The following is a 14887-nucleotide window of genomic DNA, read 5'->3' as shown; positions in this document are numbered from 1 at the left end:
TTTTTTTCGGAATTATACCTATAAATGACATCTGTCAAAGTCAACAGTCAAACCATGTCCTGATTTCGTGTAAATGGTGAGTCATCATTTTAATTGATAAGGTTAATAATTGTAATTATTATGATGACGTTTTGAGTGTGATTCGATAATAAACGGGGATTGAATAAAAACTCTTTATTTTGATTGAAATGAATTAAGTTGTCGACAATCAGCAGAGAACAACATAAGTAATATAACATTCTTGTCTAATAACTGAATATTATGCACTTTTCCCTCAACGCTCAACAATATTTTTTTTATATAATATAAACTTGGCTATAAAAGAGTGAATTCAAATAACAAAATTACATGAATAACTTGGTAGTACGATTTTGCAATTGTTATTAAAATACTCAACACATTACATCATAAGACAATATTATAGTTTTAATTCTAAGAAAACCGCATAATATATCATGCACCTATGCGTTTTTCTAAGCACACAATTTTATATATTAATTAAAAATTACAAAAATAATTAAAAAAACTTCCATCCTTTATGAAGTAACCCTTGTCCTCTTATCAAATATTATTCAAAAACGAACTCTATATAGGATAACATTAGACAATGGTAGGCCAAGAAAAACCAGCTTCACGTCTTAGGGCTACCGTTGGGAAATGCCAAGAATCCTTGCCCGCCATCAAACTAAAACGCGACTATCAGTTCAAGTACCTCGGGCGTTATGTAACCTAAATTACCAGGAGATATAGAGAGGGAACGTGGCAACCCAGTGTTAGCAAATTGGCGCGCAGGTTTATACGTTGCAGCGAACAAGCTAAAATAACGATTCTTATAACTAACTGCCAAGTATTTAACCTACTTCAAAAAAGGGGGAGGTTCTCAATTCGTCGGTATTTTTTTTATGTTTATTACCTCAAAACCGTTTTTGATATTTTTTTATTTAATTGAAAGCTGGTGCTTCCCGTGTGGTCCCGTTGTAATTTGGTCCTGATCTGACAGTGGCATCCATGAGAAAACCATAAGTCTTAAATTTGCTATACATACGTACTCTTTAAAGACTTACAGTAACGGTGCGATCTGTGGCAGAATTTCTGTCTGTAATCAAATTGCAAAGCGAATAGAAAAATTTAGTATATCTACACATATTAAGACAAATTGTTAGTTAGTGTTCAAATTCACTAAAAATAAAAAATAAAAGTTTTAACAAAAAACAACCGACTTCAAAAAACACTATTCCAAAACAATAGATATAATATGGACTAAAAAGTATAAAAATAATTGCGTATTTTTATACACTAATTAATTAATCTAATTCTAGTTACGATTGTTGTAATTTTTGGAGTCGGTGTCATCCAAGGTTTGTTACTACATCCATAGTTATAGGTGAGATGTGCTTGAGTCGTGAGGAGGCGAGAGGTGAGAGCGGGTCGCGGCGGAAGAAATAAATCTATTGTTTGTTAAATTTTTTTTACACGTATAGACTGTACACCTGTTATACATAACAATATTGATGGGCTGATTCTGCAGTGCATCTGGTAATTATATATGGACAATCAGTCGACGGACGTGAGATGTGTCCGTGCAAAGTTCATTTGAGTGAGATAATAAATACTTACTGTGATTCTATAAATAAAGACTGCTTATACGAGTTCTGGAGCCCTATTACCAAAATCGAAACACGAAGTTTCGGTTAACAGATCGTGCATTTTCCTATTACGATAGTGTTTCGGATCCGAAGATCGATACGAAGTTCGCGATGAGCCATTTTATCTTTCGTTTACCTTATTCCCAAATTCACTTGACATTTACTTTTTTGCTGTTTCACCTCACTTTTTATGGTCATTTCTATGGTTCTGAAACGATGTCCGTCCGCAATATTCGGATTCGAAAAACTTTGGTAATAGGATTTAATTCGAAGTTCGTCGTTCTTTCGTTTCGGACCGAAACTTCGGCTTTCGATTTTGGTAATAGACCTCCTGTCGTGAATGTAATGAATAGAAGCTATTTATTGCTGCAACAGACCCAGCACCAATACAATAATCTTATTAGTTATTAAGGTGAAAATCGAAGTAAAATTTTCAAAATTCACATAAAACAGAGCATTACATAACATTTCAGCAAATTAATATTTAAACAATTAGAAAAAATATTGAATAAGCCAAGTGATAAATTGAAGGACATGAACAATAAATTTCCTCTACAATATACAATGATATAACGAAATAAAGATTAAAGTATGGGTAAGAGTAACAAGGGTAAAGTGTGTTAACTGTTATTGCGAATGGACTAGGAAAAGACGGAATATATACTTAAGAAGAATGAGACAAAATCTAACAAAAATGTAAAAGAAACCAAAGAAGCGCAAACACAAAATTTTATCAAACATTATTTACTAAGACTTCAACACACTAACCTAAACTATAAAAGAAATACTTTTACTTGGCGAGCAAGCCATAGATTCAACAATCTGTCGAGTAGTGATAATAATCTAGATCTCTTCTGTTCAAGCGTAGACTCTGTAAGACGTAGCTTAGCCAACAAATTCTTTTCATAACCCTACATTATCTGAAGTTGTTACGTTTTAACTTTATTGATCGTGTGAATTGTAATTTTCGAAATGTATATGCTCACGTTGTCAGTTCCATTTTTCTACTCTAGCACTAATTGTGGAAACCTTTAATTGACTCTCTGTAATTATCTTAAGTTTTTAAAGCTGTTGCTTTTCTTAATAAAAAAAAACATCTCTAAGTTCAGCTTTTATACTAATGGATGAATCACTTTAGTGGATTTACAATGCAACTTATTTTCCACTCAGTTATGGTAATGGTGAATATCTACGCGATGTTGACGAAAAAAGTATACTGATCCTTGCTGTACCATATTATGCCATTAACCCACATAAATCTGTACCGCTGCTCTGCAGAGTACCTACGTGCCAAACACAACCCCACCCTGAAGACTAAAGTAGAAAAATACGACTATTTGTTTACGAATTATAGGATACCAAAATGCATTACTGATCCCAACTTTAAACACTAGGAATTACTAAAATTATAGTGGTTATTTTAAATTAAGGATGATGCTTTTCTGAAAGATATTTTTACAGGACTATAGAAAATGTCGGAATCATTTATCCGCCTTCATTTCTCGTATATTTTCCTTGCTCTTCCCTAAGATACGGTCGAGGGAAGCGATGGCTGGTAAGTCATACTCGTGAGAACCCTGCTTTTGAGCTATATTTTCTTTAAACACTAGATTAAATATTTATTATTTTTTACATTGTGTGTGAATTGATACATCCAATTTCCTCAATATTTCAATTATTATTTACTTATTTTTTTTACTTTAGTATACTGAAACGTTTCAGTATTTTGTTGCATCGCTATCCATAGATTGTATTTTAAATATTTGTGAAATGATGAAGCTATAAATATTGATTTAAAAGAAAATCAATGAGTGCCTTGGCACTTCTGCTTATTTAAGCTCAACTTTTTCCGGAATGGTCGTAATTGGTACGATGAAAAACTTTCATGTTCTTAAGTGTAGATTTTTGACTTACATTGGTCAAAAACTTTTGAGTTTGGTTGTGAGATTTTTCATACTATTGTGTCTAAGATGATGAATGAATTTGATGTATTTCGTAGTATTTATTCAGTCTTTAATTGAGGATGTTTAGATTTAATGTTCTGTTACAATAATTGTTTTCATAACGTGTTGATGGTTGATACTCAGCGGCGTGAGAATGTGTTCGCCGTCCATTATCTGTAATGGAAAGGTCACTACGTCACTGGTTCAAGTTCACTTTGATACAGTAGGTAATTGAGAAATATCTCTTTTGTTACGGGATTTCGTAAGAAAAACCATGAGCCTAACAGTCTATCAGCTAGTTACGTTATAATTAAGAAATTCGCCAAATAAGTACCTACTTTTATCCCGCTCAAAGTCACGCGTGGCGAGTGTAGGTAGTTACTATTTATTACATTTATGCACCGACTTAAAACCTGTCAATAGGTAGCACATACATATATAACAGTATTTAATTCATATTAAAGGTATTAAGTTTGTGTAAGAGGTGTATTAAATTAAATCTTTATTAAGTTCTTTTACACCTTTTAGTTTTTGAAGCCGGGGGTTTATAACGTTATTTTTTATATGAAATAAAAAGGTTATTTTAACTACCCACTTATCGTCAAAAAAAATCAAACAGATAGGTATGCCTCAGACATCAGAAGAACGGGCGCAATGAAATCACCCAGCCACAGATACAGATAAAATTGCGTTAGAAATATTTTTTTTTACTTATTTACATTTTTCTAAAAGGCCGGCAACGCGCCTTTGATTCCTCCCGAGAGAATGCGGGAATTAAATAAATTTTTAATAATTAAAGGTATAACAAATTAATTTTAGTTCCTGGTTTTAACTTTAGTCCTAAAAATAATCACGTAGGTATCTACGGTAACAGCAATTTAGAATGCGGTCTTATAAGATCCATTTCGTACGGGTAAGTTATGTCTTTTTCCAAGTAATGTATTCACAATTTCACAGTATTATGATCTTAACAGAATTAACACTCAATAAAACTCACAACATTTGAATAATAAATTATTATGCATTTTCGCAAAATATTATTTTAGTTAAGCCGACGTTTCAAGACCTTTCCAGATCTCGATTTCAGGGGGACTGCAGATGATAAGTATGTAATCTAATATACATATAAAAACACAGAATAACACGTGTTTTAATCCTTGTAAAGTGTTTTACTTAATTGTTGAAAACGCTGTCTATAAAACCTTTGAGATATAACAAAATAATGTATGGTGGAATTGTGCATCTTATATAAGTCTACAGGACTACTATCCACTTTAATATTTTCAAAATTGGCAATTATAAAGCGGTTATGTAAAAGCCGTTTGCACAAATACCATAATTAATTCTTATCATTTTCTATTAGCAGAACAGCGTCTGTCGGGTCAGCTAGTTATAGATATACTATATCTAAATCTTATTCTAGTGCTAGCTGCCCGGACAGACTTCGTTCTGTCAAAAGTTGATAGTAAAAATTAAATAAAATAACAAAGGTACTACAGAGCGATCCCGTTAACTATATTTCATCAATTAACGACGATAAACTTGATAATACTCATTCTAAGGCTTTCCCGGCCGGGACCGCCGCAACCGCTATGTCTCTGCATTTTTAATCTATAATATCTACGAAAATATTCATTTATATTACATGCTGTAAAAGCCCAATGAACTATATTAAATGAACAATGTATAAGGAACTTAAATGAATACGGGTTTTGTTGTATTGCTTGAAATGGTTTCGTAAATAAGCCATTATTACTCGTAAAAAGTACCTAATGAGCAAAACATGGTTATTGTGGGTTATGCCTAAGAGATAGACAAATACCATTGTGAACTTTTTTGTAGACCATTTTTAAGGTGTATCTTGTAGGGTTCCACCAGCGTTTGCAATGTAAGCGTAAAAAATGTGTTTATTGACGACATCATATTAGACACCTCTAAAATTATCAGTGTTTCTCTACTACATCCTACTAATATTATAAATGTGAAAGTTTGTATGTCTGGATGTATGTTTGTACCTCTTTAACGCAAAAAGTACTGAATGGATTTTGATGAAACTTTATAATAATATAGCTTACACACCTGAATAACTCATAGGCTATAATTTATAAAACTATAGTGTGAATTATCCAAAATATAATATAAGTGTGGAGTAAGTAGAAAAAAATCTGCAATTTATATGGCAAAATAACGTTTGCCGGGTCAGCTAGTAATGCATATAAACCTTCCTCTTGAATCACTCTATCTATCAAATCAACTAGGTAAGTAGTTGGTGTGAATCAATAATTGTCTGAGACTGCTTTAAACAGACGTTAATATGGTGCAATACCAACCTATTGTTATACAAAATGTTTCTATCTAATTAATAGATCATAAACATCATTTATTGTGTCGCAAACTGCAAGTTTATTGCTTACCTAATACCTACATAGGTACCTATTTCACGTGAAGATATTTGTAATCTCTCAATTTGCAAATTATGTAATCCGTCACAGTAAGAGCGCTTTCGCACTACGTCCGATCAGAGTCCGATCCGTGTCCGTGAATACAATCCGAAGTAGTCGTAGAACTATTTCTACGGTTGACGGAAAGAAATCGGATGACGGAAGCCGGATCTAGTGCGCAAACTATCATAGAAATAGTTCTACGAATACTTCGGACCGTGTTTTCACGGATACTGATCGAATTCGAATCGGACGTATTGCGAAAGCGGTCTAAGGCATTCGGAAACGATTCTTAAAATTAGAATGTGTTATTATTCAATGATTGGGTTATCAATGCGTACATTATGAATAATATTGGCCTAGTTATAATATAATTTTAATTTGTGTATTTGAATAGCAATATTTGGGTAGAAACTACACCTACCCAAACATTACCTAAAATCGTTTGCATTATTGAAGTTTGTTTTTTAATTGTAGTTATTACCCATTGAAACATGGCAAGTACTAGAAGCAACTATTATAATAAGATTATTAATTAATAAGTAGAGCCTAGCTAAATACAAACAATATTTAATCAAAGAGACATATACCTACATCTGTAGTCACTAATATTTTTATTTAGAAAACTATTAGGGCTGTCATCATTTATCGATATCGATAAAAATAATTGCTTGCATGGATGGATGATTTAAGTATCAATGTTAATATCTAAGATTTTATTAATTTCGGACCTAATATTGTATAAGTAATGATTAAGTATCAAATATTTTTAAATCAGATCAGATAAGACTTATTATGTACCTACTAATTTACCGATTCGATATATAGTAGCGTAGTAATAGAAGAATTATTGTATTATGATTGGAAAACACTCAAATATTGTGTACCCTGTCAGTGAGTAATGTGAACCTACCTAAGTTCTACATATTTATTTAACACTTAATGTTTCATACCTAGTTTACGCATGTTCAATGTTGCACAATGCACATCATTTCGCGAATTTAAAATTAAATGTTAAATAACAAAACCGGATCCTGACTGTCAGAGACTAACTGGTTTGTTGGGTTATTGCTTTCATGAAAGTTAAGACATGGTCACTTGACGTCGTTAAATCTCCGACCATACCAACTATAATACTATACCGACAAATACATATAACCTACCATAATTTCTTAAATTTGAAATTAGTTTGATTTTAAAATTACAATTGTTTCTAGGTCGGTACGTTTACAAAATATGGTAGTAGGTACAACAGTTAAATGATGTAATCAATTGATAAGTGTACGTTTAATTGTATTCGTAGTGTGTAACGCCGCAAGAAATTTTAATGCTTGTTTTGAGATGTGTAGCTAGCGGCGGCTGCTACCAGATGACGCCACAAATATAGGTGGAAATAGGGTCAGTGTTGTGTCGTTGATCCGTGTACAGACTGCGACTGCAAGCGGGGAGGGCCGGGGGAACACCACTCCCCCTCGCGCGCTCCGAGTCGCGCCCCACTGCCCGGCACCCGCTGCCCGCTGGCATTCCGCACTCGACGCGAGGGCGAAGCGCACGCCCGTATTTTTAAGTAACGCGACCGACGCGCCGCGCGCCCGCGGCTAACCACCCGCCATGTTTGACGTTTTCGGCTCTGTGAAGGGCCTTCTCAAGCTCGACTCGGTGTGCATCGACAATAATGTGTTTCGCCTCCACTACAAAGCCACCGTGATAATACTTGTAACGTTCTCTCTTCTCGTTACTTCACGACAATACATCGGTGACCCGATTGATTGTATCGTCGACGATATTCCGTATGCCGTTATGGACACATATTGCTGGATCTACTCAACGTTTACTATTCCAAACAGACTTGTTGGACGAGTTGGAAAAGATATAGTTCAACCAGGTGTTGCGTCTCACGTTGACGGACAAGATGAAGTGAAATATCATAAGTACTATCAGTGGGTGTGCTTCGTGTTATTCTTCCAGGCCATTCTTTTTTACGTGCCGCGTTATCTTTGGAAGACATGGGAAGGTGGCCGCATAAAAATGTTAGTACTTGACTTAAATTGCCCAGTTGTTGGAGAAGACTGTAAGAAAGACCGTAAGAAATTACTTGTTGATTATTTCAAGACGAACTTACACACACAAAACTTCTACGCGTTCCGTTTCTTCATCTGCGAAGTGCTGAACTTTATCAATGTAGTGGGTCAGATATATTTTATGGACTTTTTCTTGGATGGAGAATTCTCAACATACGGTCGTGATGTTGTACGTTTTACAGAAATGGAGCCAGAAGAACGTGAAGATCCAATGGCAAGAGTTTTTCCTAAAGTTACAAAATGCACATTCCATAAGTACGGTCCTTCAGGTACTGTTCAGAAATTCGACGGCCTGTGTGTTTTGCCCTTGAATATTGTCAATGAAAAGATCTACGTTTTCCTGTGGTTTTGGTTTATCATCTTATCCATATTGAGTGGCATATCGCTAGTGTATCGAGCAGCTGTAGTGGCAGGCCCGCGTGTCCGTCTCTACCTGCTACGTGCCCGCAGTCGCCTAGCTCCTCAGGACCAGGTTGAGACCGTTGCACAACAGCTGCAGATCGGTGATTGGTTTGTGCTTTATCAACTTGGGAAAAATATAGATCCCCTCATTTTCAAAGAGTTAATGGATGACTTAGCGAAGAAATTTGAAAAAAACAAGGACACAGTGTAGATCGATTGTAGATAATGGACAATGGCTGGTAGTGACGTGCTAGTGTGCTAGGGCTGGGTCGCGGGCGCAGTGCAACCGGCAACTCTGCACCGCGGCTACCTGCCCATAGTCCGTACCGCGCCCGAGCACAAAGAGCGCCGGGAATGCTTGCGCGTCGACATTCCAATACTAAAGCTCGACACGGGGAACGACCTCTGCCGAGCCAGTCATTATATTCCAGAGCCGCTTTAAAACTCTTTAAGCTACTGAAATAATGTAAGATTATTCTTCAGGCTAGTTAGACTACGCGTGCCAATGCACGTCTGCATTTAGACTAACATTTTAGGGCATATACAAATGTAGCTTAGTTAGATCTCGTGCCTTCCTTTTGTATTTTGCGTAAGTTTGTTATGTATGACGGTTGATGTTGAAGGGACGTTCCATTGTGATATGTAATTATTATTATATCTAAATTAAGTGTTTATCGTGATGATGGGTGATCGATTGAAAGATGGCTGGCTTAGTTCTAAGTTGTACCTAGTTTTTAGTATACTGATGTAATCTTGTTGTCGAATGTTTATACTCGGTACGATATTGTATAAAGCAATAATAAGAATTAGTAAATCAATTGTTTATACTATTGACAATATTGTAACAATGAAATTTATACTTCTCTATACATATATACTTTTATACTGACGAAGTCGAATCGACTAGGGTTAATATTTTCTGAATATATTTACTGCCACATTACCATGTTGTTTCATTGATTGATAATAACGAGGTGCCAATATTCGTGTATTAGAATGATAACGCCAAATCAAGTTACTATAGCGTCAATCACAAAGCAAACACCAATTTACCTTCATTCATATCCTGGCCTTTGTACACTTCTTTAAACCGTACGTGAGCTGCCATCTAGAGGAAACTAGCGGAAACTTGATTCTATAGAGCGACCATATGACTTTAGGTAGATACACATTATACATTTAAGTATAGTTTTGTTTTATATGTTAATAATACTTGAAATATTTTGTTGCATTTGCAAGGCGTTATAATAATCACAATTTTTCAAAATACACAGCAGTGTAATACTACCAATATGATAATTACTAAATTATATTATGCAATGTGGAAGAATATTTCGTCACATAATAATCATTTGTGCAGATAATCTTAGATAACCAACATAATAAAAATCTTAAGAGTTTCACATGCATACCTAAAAACTATGAGGTGTAAGTATGGTAATTTCGGTTCGATTATCTCTTTTGAAAAAGTGACCCTAGCAAACTTTTTTATCGATATGTGTAGTGTTACAGACCATCCCTATTGAATCAAAATAGAATAAATATTTAGATGAGGTATGTATAGATAATATTATATGGATATCGATTCCTCAACTAAGTTGCATTAAGAAACTTTTTAAGAATAATTATTAATTATTACAACTTTAAAAGAAAAGAAATCGTAGATATTGAAGTAGGTTCTTACCTTTGCATTTGCCTCGTTCTAGTAAGAAGTTCATGAGTTATAATTTATATGATAATTTACGTACATAATTATATTACAATATACTCAGCTACTTTATAATCATATATGTATATATTTATTTTAATAATTATTGCCTCTATTCAGTTTGTTGCTTGAGTTCGATTCAATCGTAGTATGGCAATATACCTACAAAATTCTATTTTTCTTTAAAAATAGGCGCATAGGTATCTACTCATATTCATATTTTATGTGTGTTCTCACCTCTTAAAAAACACCATTGAGTTTTACTTGATTGGTAGGTGTGTAACTCATTCAAAGATATATCCATGATTGAGGGAAACTGTTACGTAGGTAATCTTTACGATGTGACTCCCTTTTGCGTAATCTAAAGGAAAGGAGGGTTATTAAATAAATCTTAACTGCTAATAGAGTATAGAAATTGATCTTATTTATTTGATTTATCTAATTATTAAGGAGGTACCTCCATATTACACACACTTTTACTCTGATATCAAAGCAGTTTTTTCTTTTTTGTTTTACTCTGGTCAGCTCAACTTTTCCGAAGTGGTGGTTGTTATCTTTGACATTCATGAGTGTCATTGTGATCCAATTGAATAAATGATTTTTTATTTATAATATTTAGATTTTTATAGAATTATTTACATTAATTTTTAAAAAATATCTACTCGTATAGAGTCCGATTCATTTGTTAAATGTAACTTTACTTTGTTAAATAGGTAGACAGTTACTTATTCACAATATTTTGTTTGAAAGGAATGATGGGGATGTCTAGAGTTGGTTTCATCTAGAATAAACTGCAATTTTTCTTATTAATAATAATAATCCCACCAATCTTCCAAAGTGATAGCTCTTTGCTGACTTGACTTCGTGCTTCAAACTACAACACTTCCAATCAGATTCGCTCCATGTAACGCATCTATTGTACTTTTTTGTTCCCTGATTTAATATTATAAAGAATGATTTAATAAACAGCTAGCGAGAAAGAAACTTAAGAGTTCTAAGGTAACATAAATCAATAATACCCAAATCGCTTTATTTGTTGGTATAATAGATATTTTTGTATGAAAATAAGGGACGAGACGAGCAGGTCGTTCAGCTGATGGTAATTGATACGCTCTGCCCATTACAATGCAGTGCCGTTCAGGATTCTTGAAAATCTCAAAAATCCTGAGCGACACTACAATTGCGCTCGTCACCTTGATACATAAGATGTTAAAGATTATTATTATTATTAGTAGGTGCAAACATTTGTATGATGAATATGGATGTTTGTTTCAGAGTCATGGATGTTTATATGTATTTATGTATGTTTAAGTATATTGTATTAAATATATCATTGTCTTGTAACCATAGTTACAGGCTATGCCTAATTTGATAATTTGTGTAAAAGTGTGTCATCAATATTATATTATTATTGTTATTATTAATAATACGTCTAGATAGATATCCTTGCTGTTGGACAGCCGATAAAAACAGGCCAGGACTATTAGTTTAGTGTGCGTAACAAGGTACGTCTTACACTGGCGATTCGTATGACACTTTGTGTTAGTGTGCGTGCATTCCTCAAAATCTATTTTGAGGTTAGTTCTAAACACAATTTTTTTCGACGTTTTCACAGCAGTCTAGACGTATAAATGGTCTAAAGTATATAGGTTAGGTTTAAAGATATTTATTTCTCATTAAAAACATGATATTGTCTAGTCTGACTTCAAATTAAAATATTTTTATTCAAAAGTACAAATTTAGTGACATCACTTATTGAAAGTCAAAAACTACCACCCATTCCAAAATGAATGCCTTAGACCTGAGAAGAATGGGCGCAACAAACTCAGCGGGCTTTTTTTTTCATCGAATAAATATGTTTACAAAGTAATATCATACAATTAAACTTGTTATTTCATAGCCTGAGGGCAGTCACTCCATTCCCAATCTGTGGTATCATTAAGAAAGTCATTAATGTTATAGTAACCTTTACCACACAAACGTTTTTTAAAAATTCTTTTGAATAACTTACATGAGAACATAAAATGATGTAGTAATTTATACGCCGTTCTTTACATGTTCAGTCCATAAATATACAGTTAGTACTTAGGAATTTATTATATAAATATAAAGTAAGTATATCTAACTGTCTATCTATATATATAAAAATGAATTGCTGTTCGTTAGTCTCGCTAAAACTCGAGAACGGCTGGACCTATTTGGCTAATTTTGGTCTTGAATTATTCGTGGAAGTCCAGGGAAGGTTTAAAAGGTGAATAAATAGGAAAATGCTGCAAAATTAAATAAAAACAACAAATTTGTTTTTCCTTTGATGTGTCCATAATTTCTATGAGAGAATTTTTTGACGCACGGTTTGACAGTTCTGCCGTGAAACAATTTCATTACGACAGCAGGGTGCATATTTTACGAAGTAATTTTTGATGTTATGATATATTATTGACAAATTCATATCAAAACATTATTTTATTTATTATACAGGGTTACAGGAAAAGTCGACGTAGATCCGTTAAGCGCGTGTAGTACACATCATTTCTGAATGATTTCACTATGGAACCCCCCAACCTAAACTTAACCGTTTTCGAGATATTCGAGTTTTAATTTTTTTTATGAAAATGCCCAATTTTTCGGCTATTCAATTGAATATTTTGAATTTTTTTGACTCTTATGATTATTTTCTTGGTTTTTTACATAAAGAATGAGATGCTCAATGACCTCAATGACTAAAATTGCACGTAAGTTAACTAAATAGGTCATTGTAGACGATCGAAACTTAAGAAAATAAGTACAAATTATAAAAAAATATTTTTCTTTTCTGGATATCTCAAAAAATTATTATGGCACTTGCTCTGCAGATGTGCTTAAAAACATCTACATTTTATCAGCTATCCAACGAGGTATAACACTCTAGGGTATTTATTAACCTCAAAGGTGAAACTTATTTTCTAAGGCTACATGGCAGTCAGAATAAATAGCGCTTATTTAATCTAATTAATTTGACTTAAGTTCAGCATCATCATTTCAGCCTACTGGCTTCCACTACTGAACAAAGGCCTCCCTCGGCTAGGTACAACCTTCATGCATCCAGGTATACAAAACAACGTCTGTCGGGTCAGCTAGTAGTTTATAAAAATTATCAAAAGAACAAACATAATATTATTTGTTTGTTGTTGAATTAATATTATTAACTAGCTGACCCGAAAAACATTGTTTTGCCATATAAAGTATAATTCACGCGATAGTTTTATAAGTAATAAAATATTGCCTATATTATAGCCTGTACATTATTTTGTTCTATTGTCAATAGTTTTTGCAGCGCACGCAAAAATAGGTTTTCGATTTTACACCTTGTGTTACAAAATAGCAATTTTATTACGGATCCCTAATTTTGAAAAAAAAACATAGCCTATAGGCTGGAGGCTATAGATTCCATTTATCGAGGAAGGCTATAGCCTTCCTCGATAAATGGACTACCCAACACTGAAAGAATCATTCAAATCGGACCAGTAGTACCAGAGATTAGCGCGTTCAAACAAACAAACAAACAAACACTGCAGCTTTATAATATTAGTATAGATTCAAACTGATTTTTTTATAGGTGGTTCTATTTTGAGAACACTTCAACTGCTCTCTTTATATTTAAGTAAAGTAATACATAAAATAGCCATACAAGTACCTGAGTTCCTGGCCAGTTTCATGTTTTACTGCTTTCACACGGCTACGCCATATTTGAAGTATTGTTTGTCAGCTAGAACAAATAGTTGGTGATAATTCTTAGAAGCTCAGTGTCTATGCGAGGAACAATATTCATTGTGTCTTAAAATTTCCAACAGTTCCTAATTATTATTACAATTTCTATAGGCATTGTTAGAAAAAAGCTTAACTATAGGGGATTAAACAGTATTTGTTAATGTAACTGTTAACCACTAACTTTTTAGCAGTTATAGTTTTTTTTTATGGAAAAGGAGGACCAATGAGCGTACAGGTCACATAATTTAAGTGATTAATTCCACTTACGTTCCCGAACACTGGAAGTCAAACCTGCAAACACGTTAGTACCTAAGTACATTTTGAATGATTTTACTTAAAAGGCATTTATTTTCTAAAAATTGATTTCTTTAGAATTCTTTTTGATATAATTTCTTACACCATCACAGCTTGGGAAACAAATGGCGCTCTGAGAGAGAAGAAGTAGCAAGGAACTGTCCCAGCATACTTTTTTTGCGCTCTTTTTTGTAAAATATACAATATTGTACTGTCACTGTTATTGCTAATAAATAATAATAATCTAGTCCCAGGCTGTATTATCACTTAGATATACAGCTGTGGAGTAATAGGACTTACGACAAAGGCATTTTTTAATTAAACATTTTAATTTATTTATAGATAAGGCCTTAATTATAAAATGTTTTATCTCAATAAAATGTTTATGTAGGGATAACAGAGAGAGTTGTCATACTGAAACATGTAGGCAACCCTGTCAGCCATCAAGTTGGCCTAGCGACATCTCATACTGCACGGACGCACGCTAAGAAAGGGAAGATATTGGAACGAAGTGTTAACATTTACCCTTAAAGATATTATATGTCTTAAGTTCGTGTAAACATGAACTGGGCGGAGTGCACCCACAGTCCAACTTCTCAAGGTGTTTTTCATGGCTTTCGGCTTT

At 33.6% G+C, this 14887-nt stretch overlaps 1 protein-coding gene across 1 annotated transcript; it reads left to right on the top strand.

Annotated features, from left to right (window-relative positions):
• The first annotated feature begins 7541 nt into the window (after positions 1–7541).
• LOC126964543 (innexin inx2) lies at positions 7542–9456 on the top strand. The gene has a single exon (XM_050807736.1). It carries the CDS (start codon positions 7642–7644, stop codon positions 8722–8724), a length of 1083 nt encoding a protein of 360 aa, XP_050663693.1. The 5' UTR covers positions 7542–7641; the 3' UTR covers positions 8725–9456.
• Positions 9457–14887: the final 5431 nt, after the last annotated feature.

Source organism: Leptidea sinapis, chromosome 5 (assembly GCF_905404315.1).
Source record: "Leptidea sinapis chromosome 5, ilLepSina1.1, whole genome shotgun sequence".
Classification (NCBI taxonomy): domain Eukaryota; kingdom Metazoa; phylum Arthropoda; class Insecta; order Lepidoptera; family Pieridae; genus Leptidea; species Leptidea sinapis.
The sequence above is the reverse complement of the archived record's forward strand: the minus strand, read 5'-3'. Positions and strand labels throughout refer to the sequence as shown.

Bases quoted from the DNA above. Each gene is read 5' to 3' on its own strand.
- LOC126964543 (XM_050807736.1), top strand. From the start codon at position 7,642: ATGTTTGACGTTTTCGGCTCTGTGAAGGGCCTTCTCAAGCTCGACTCG.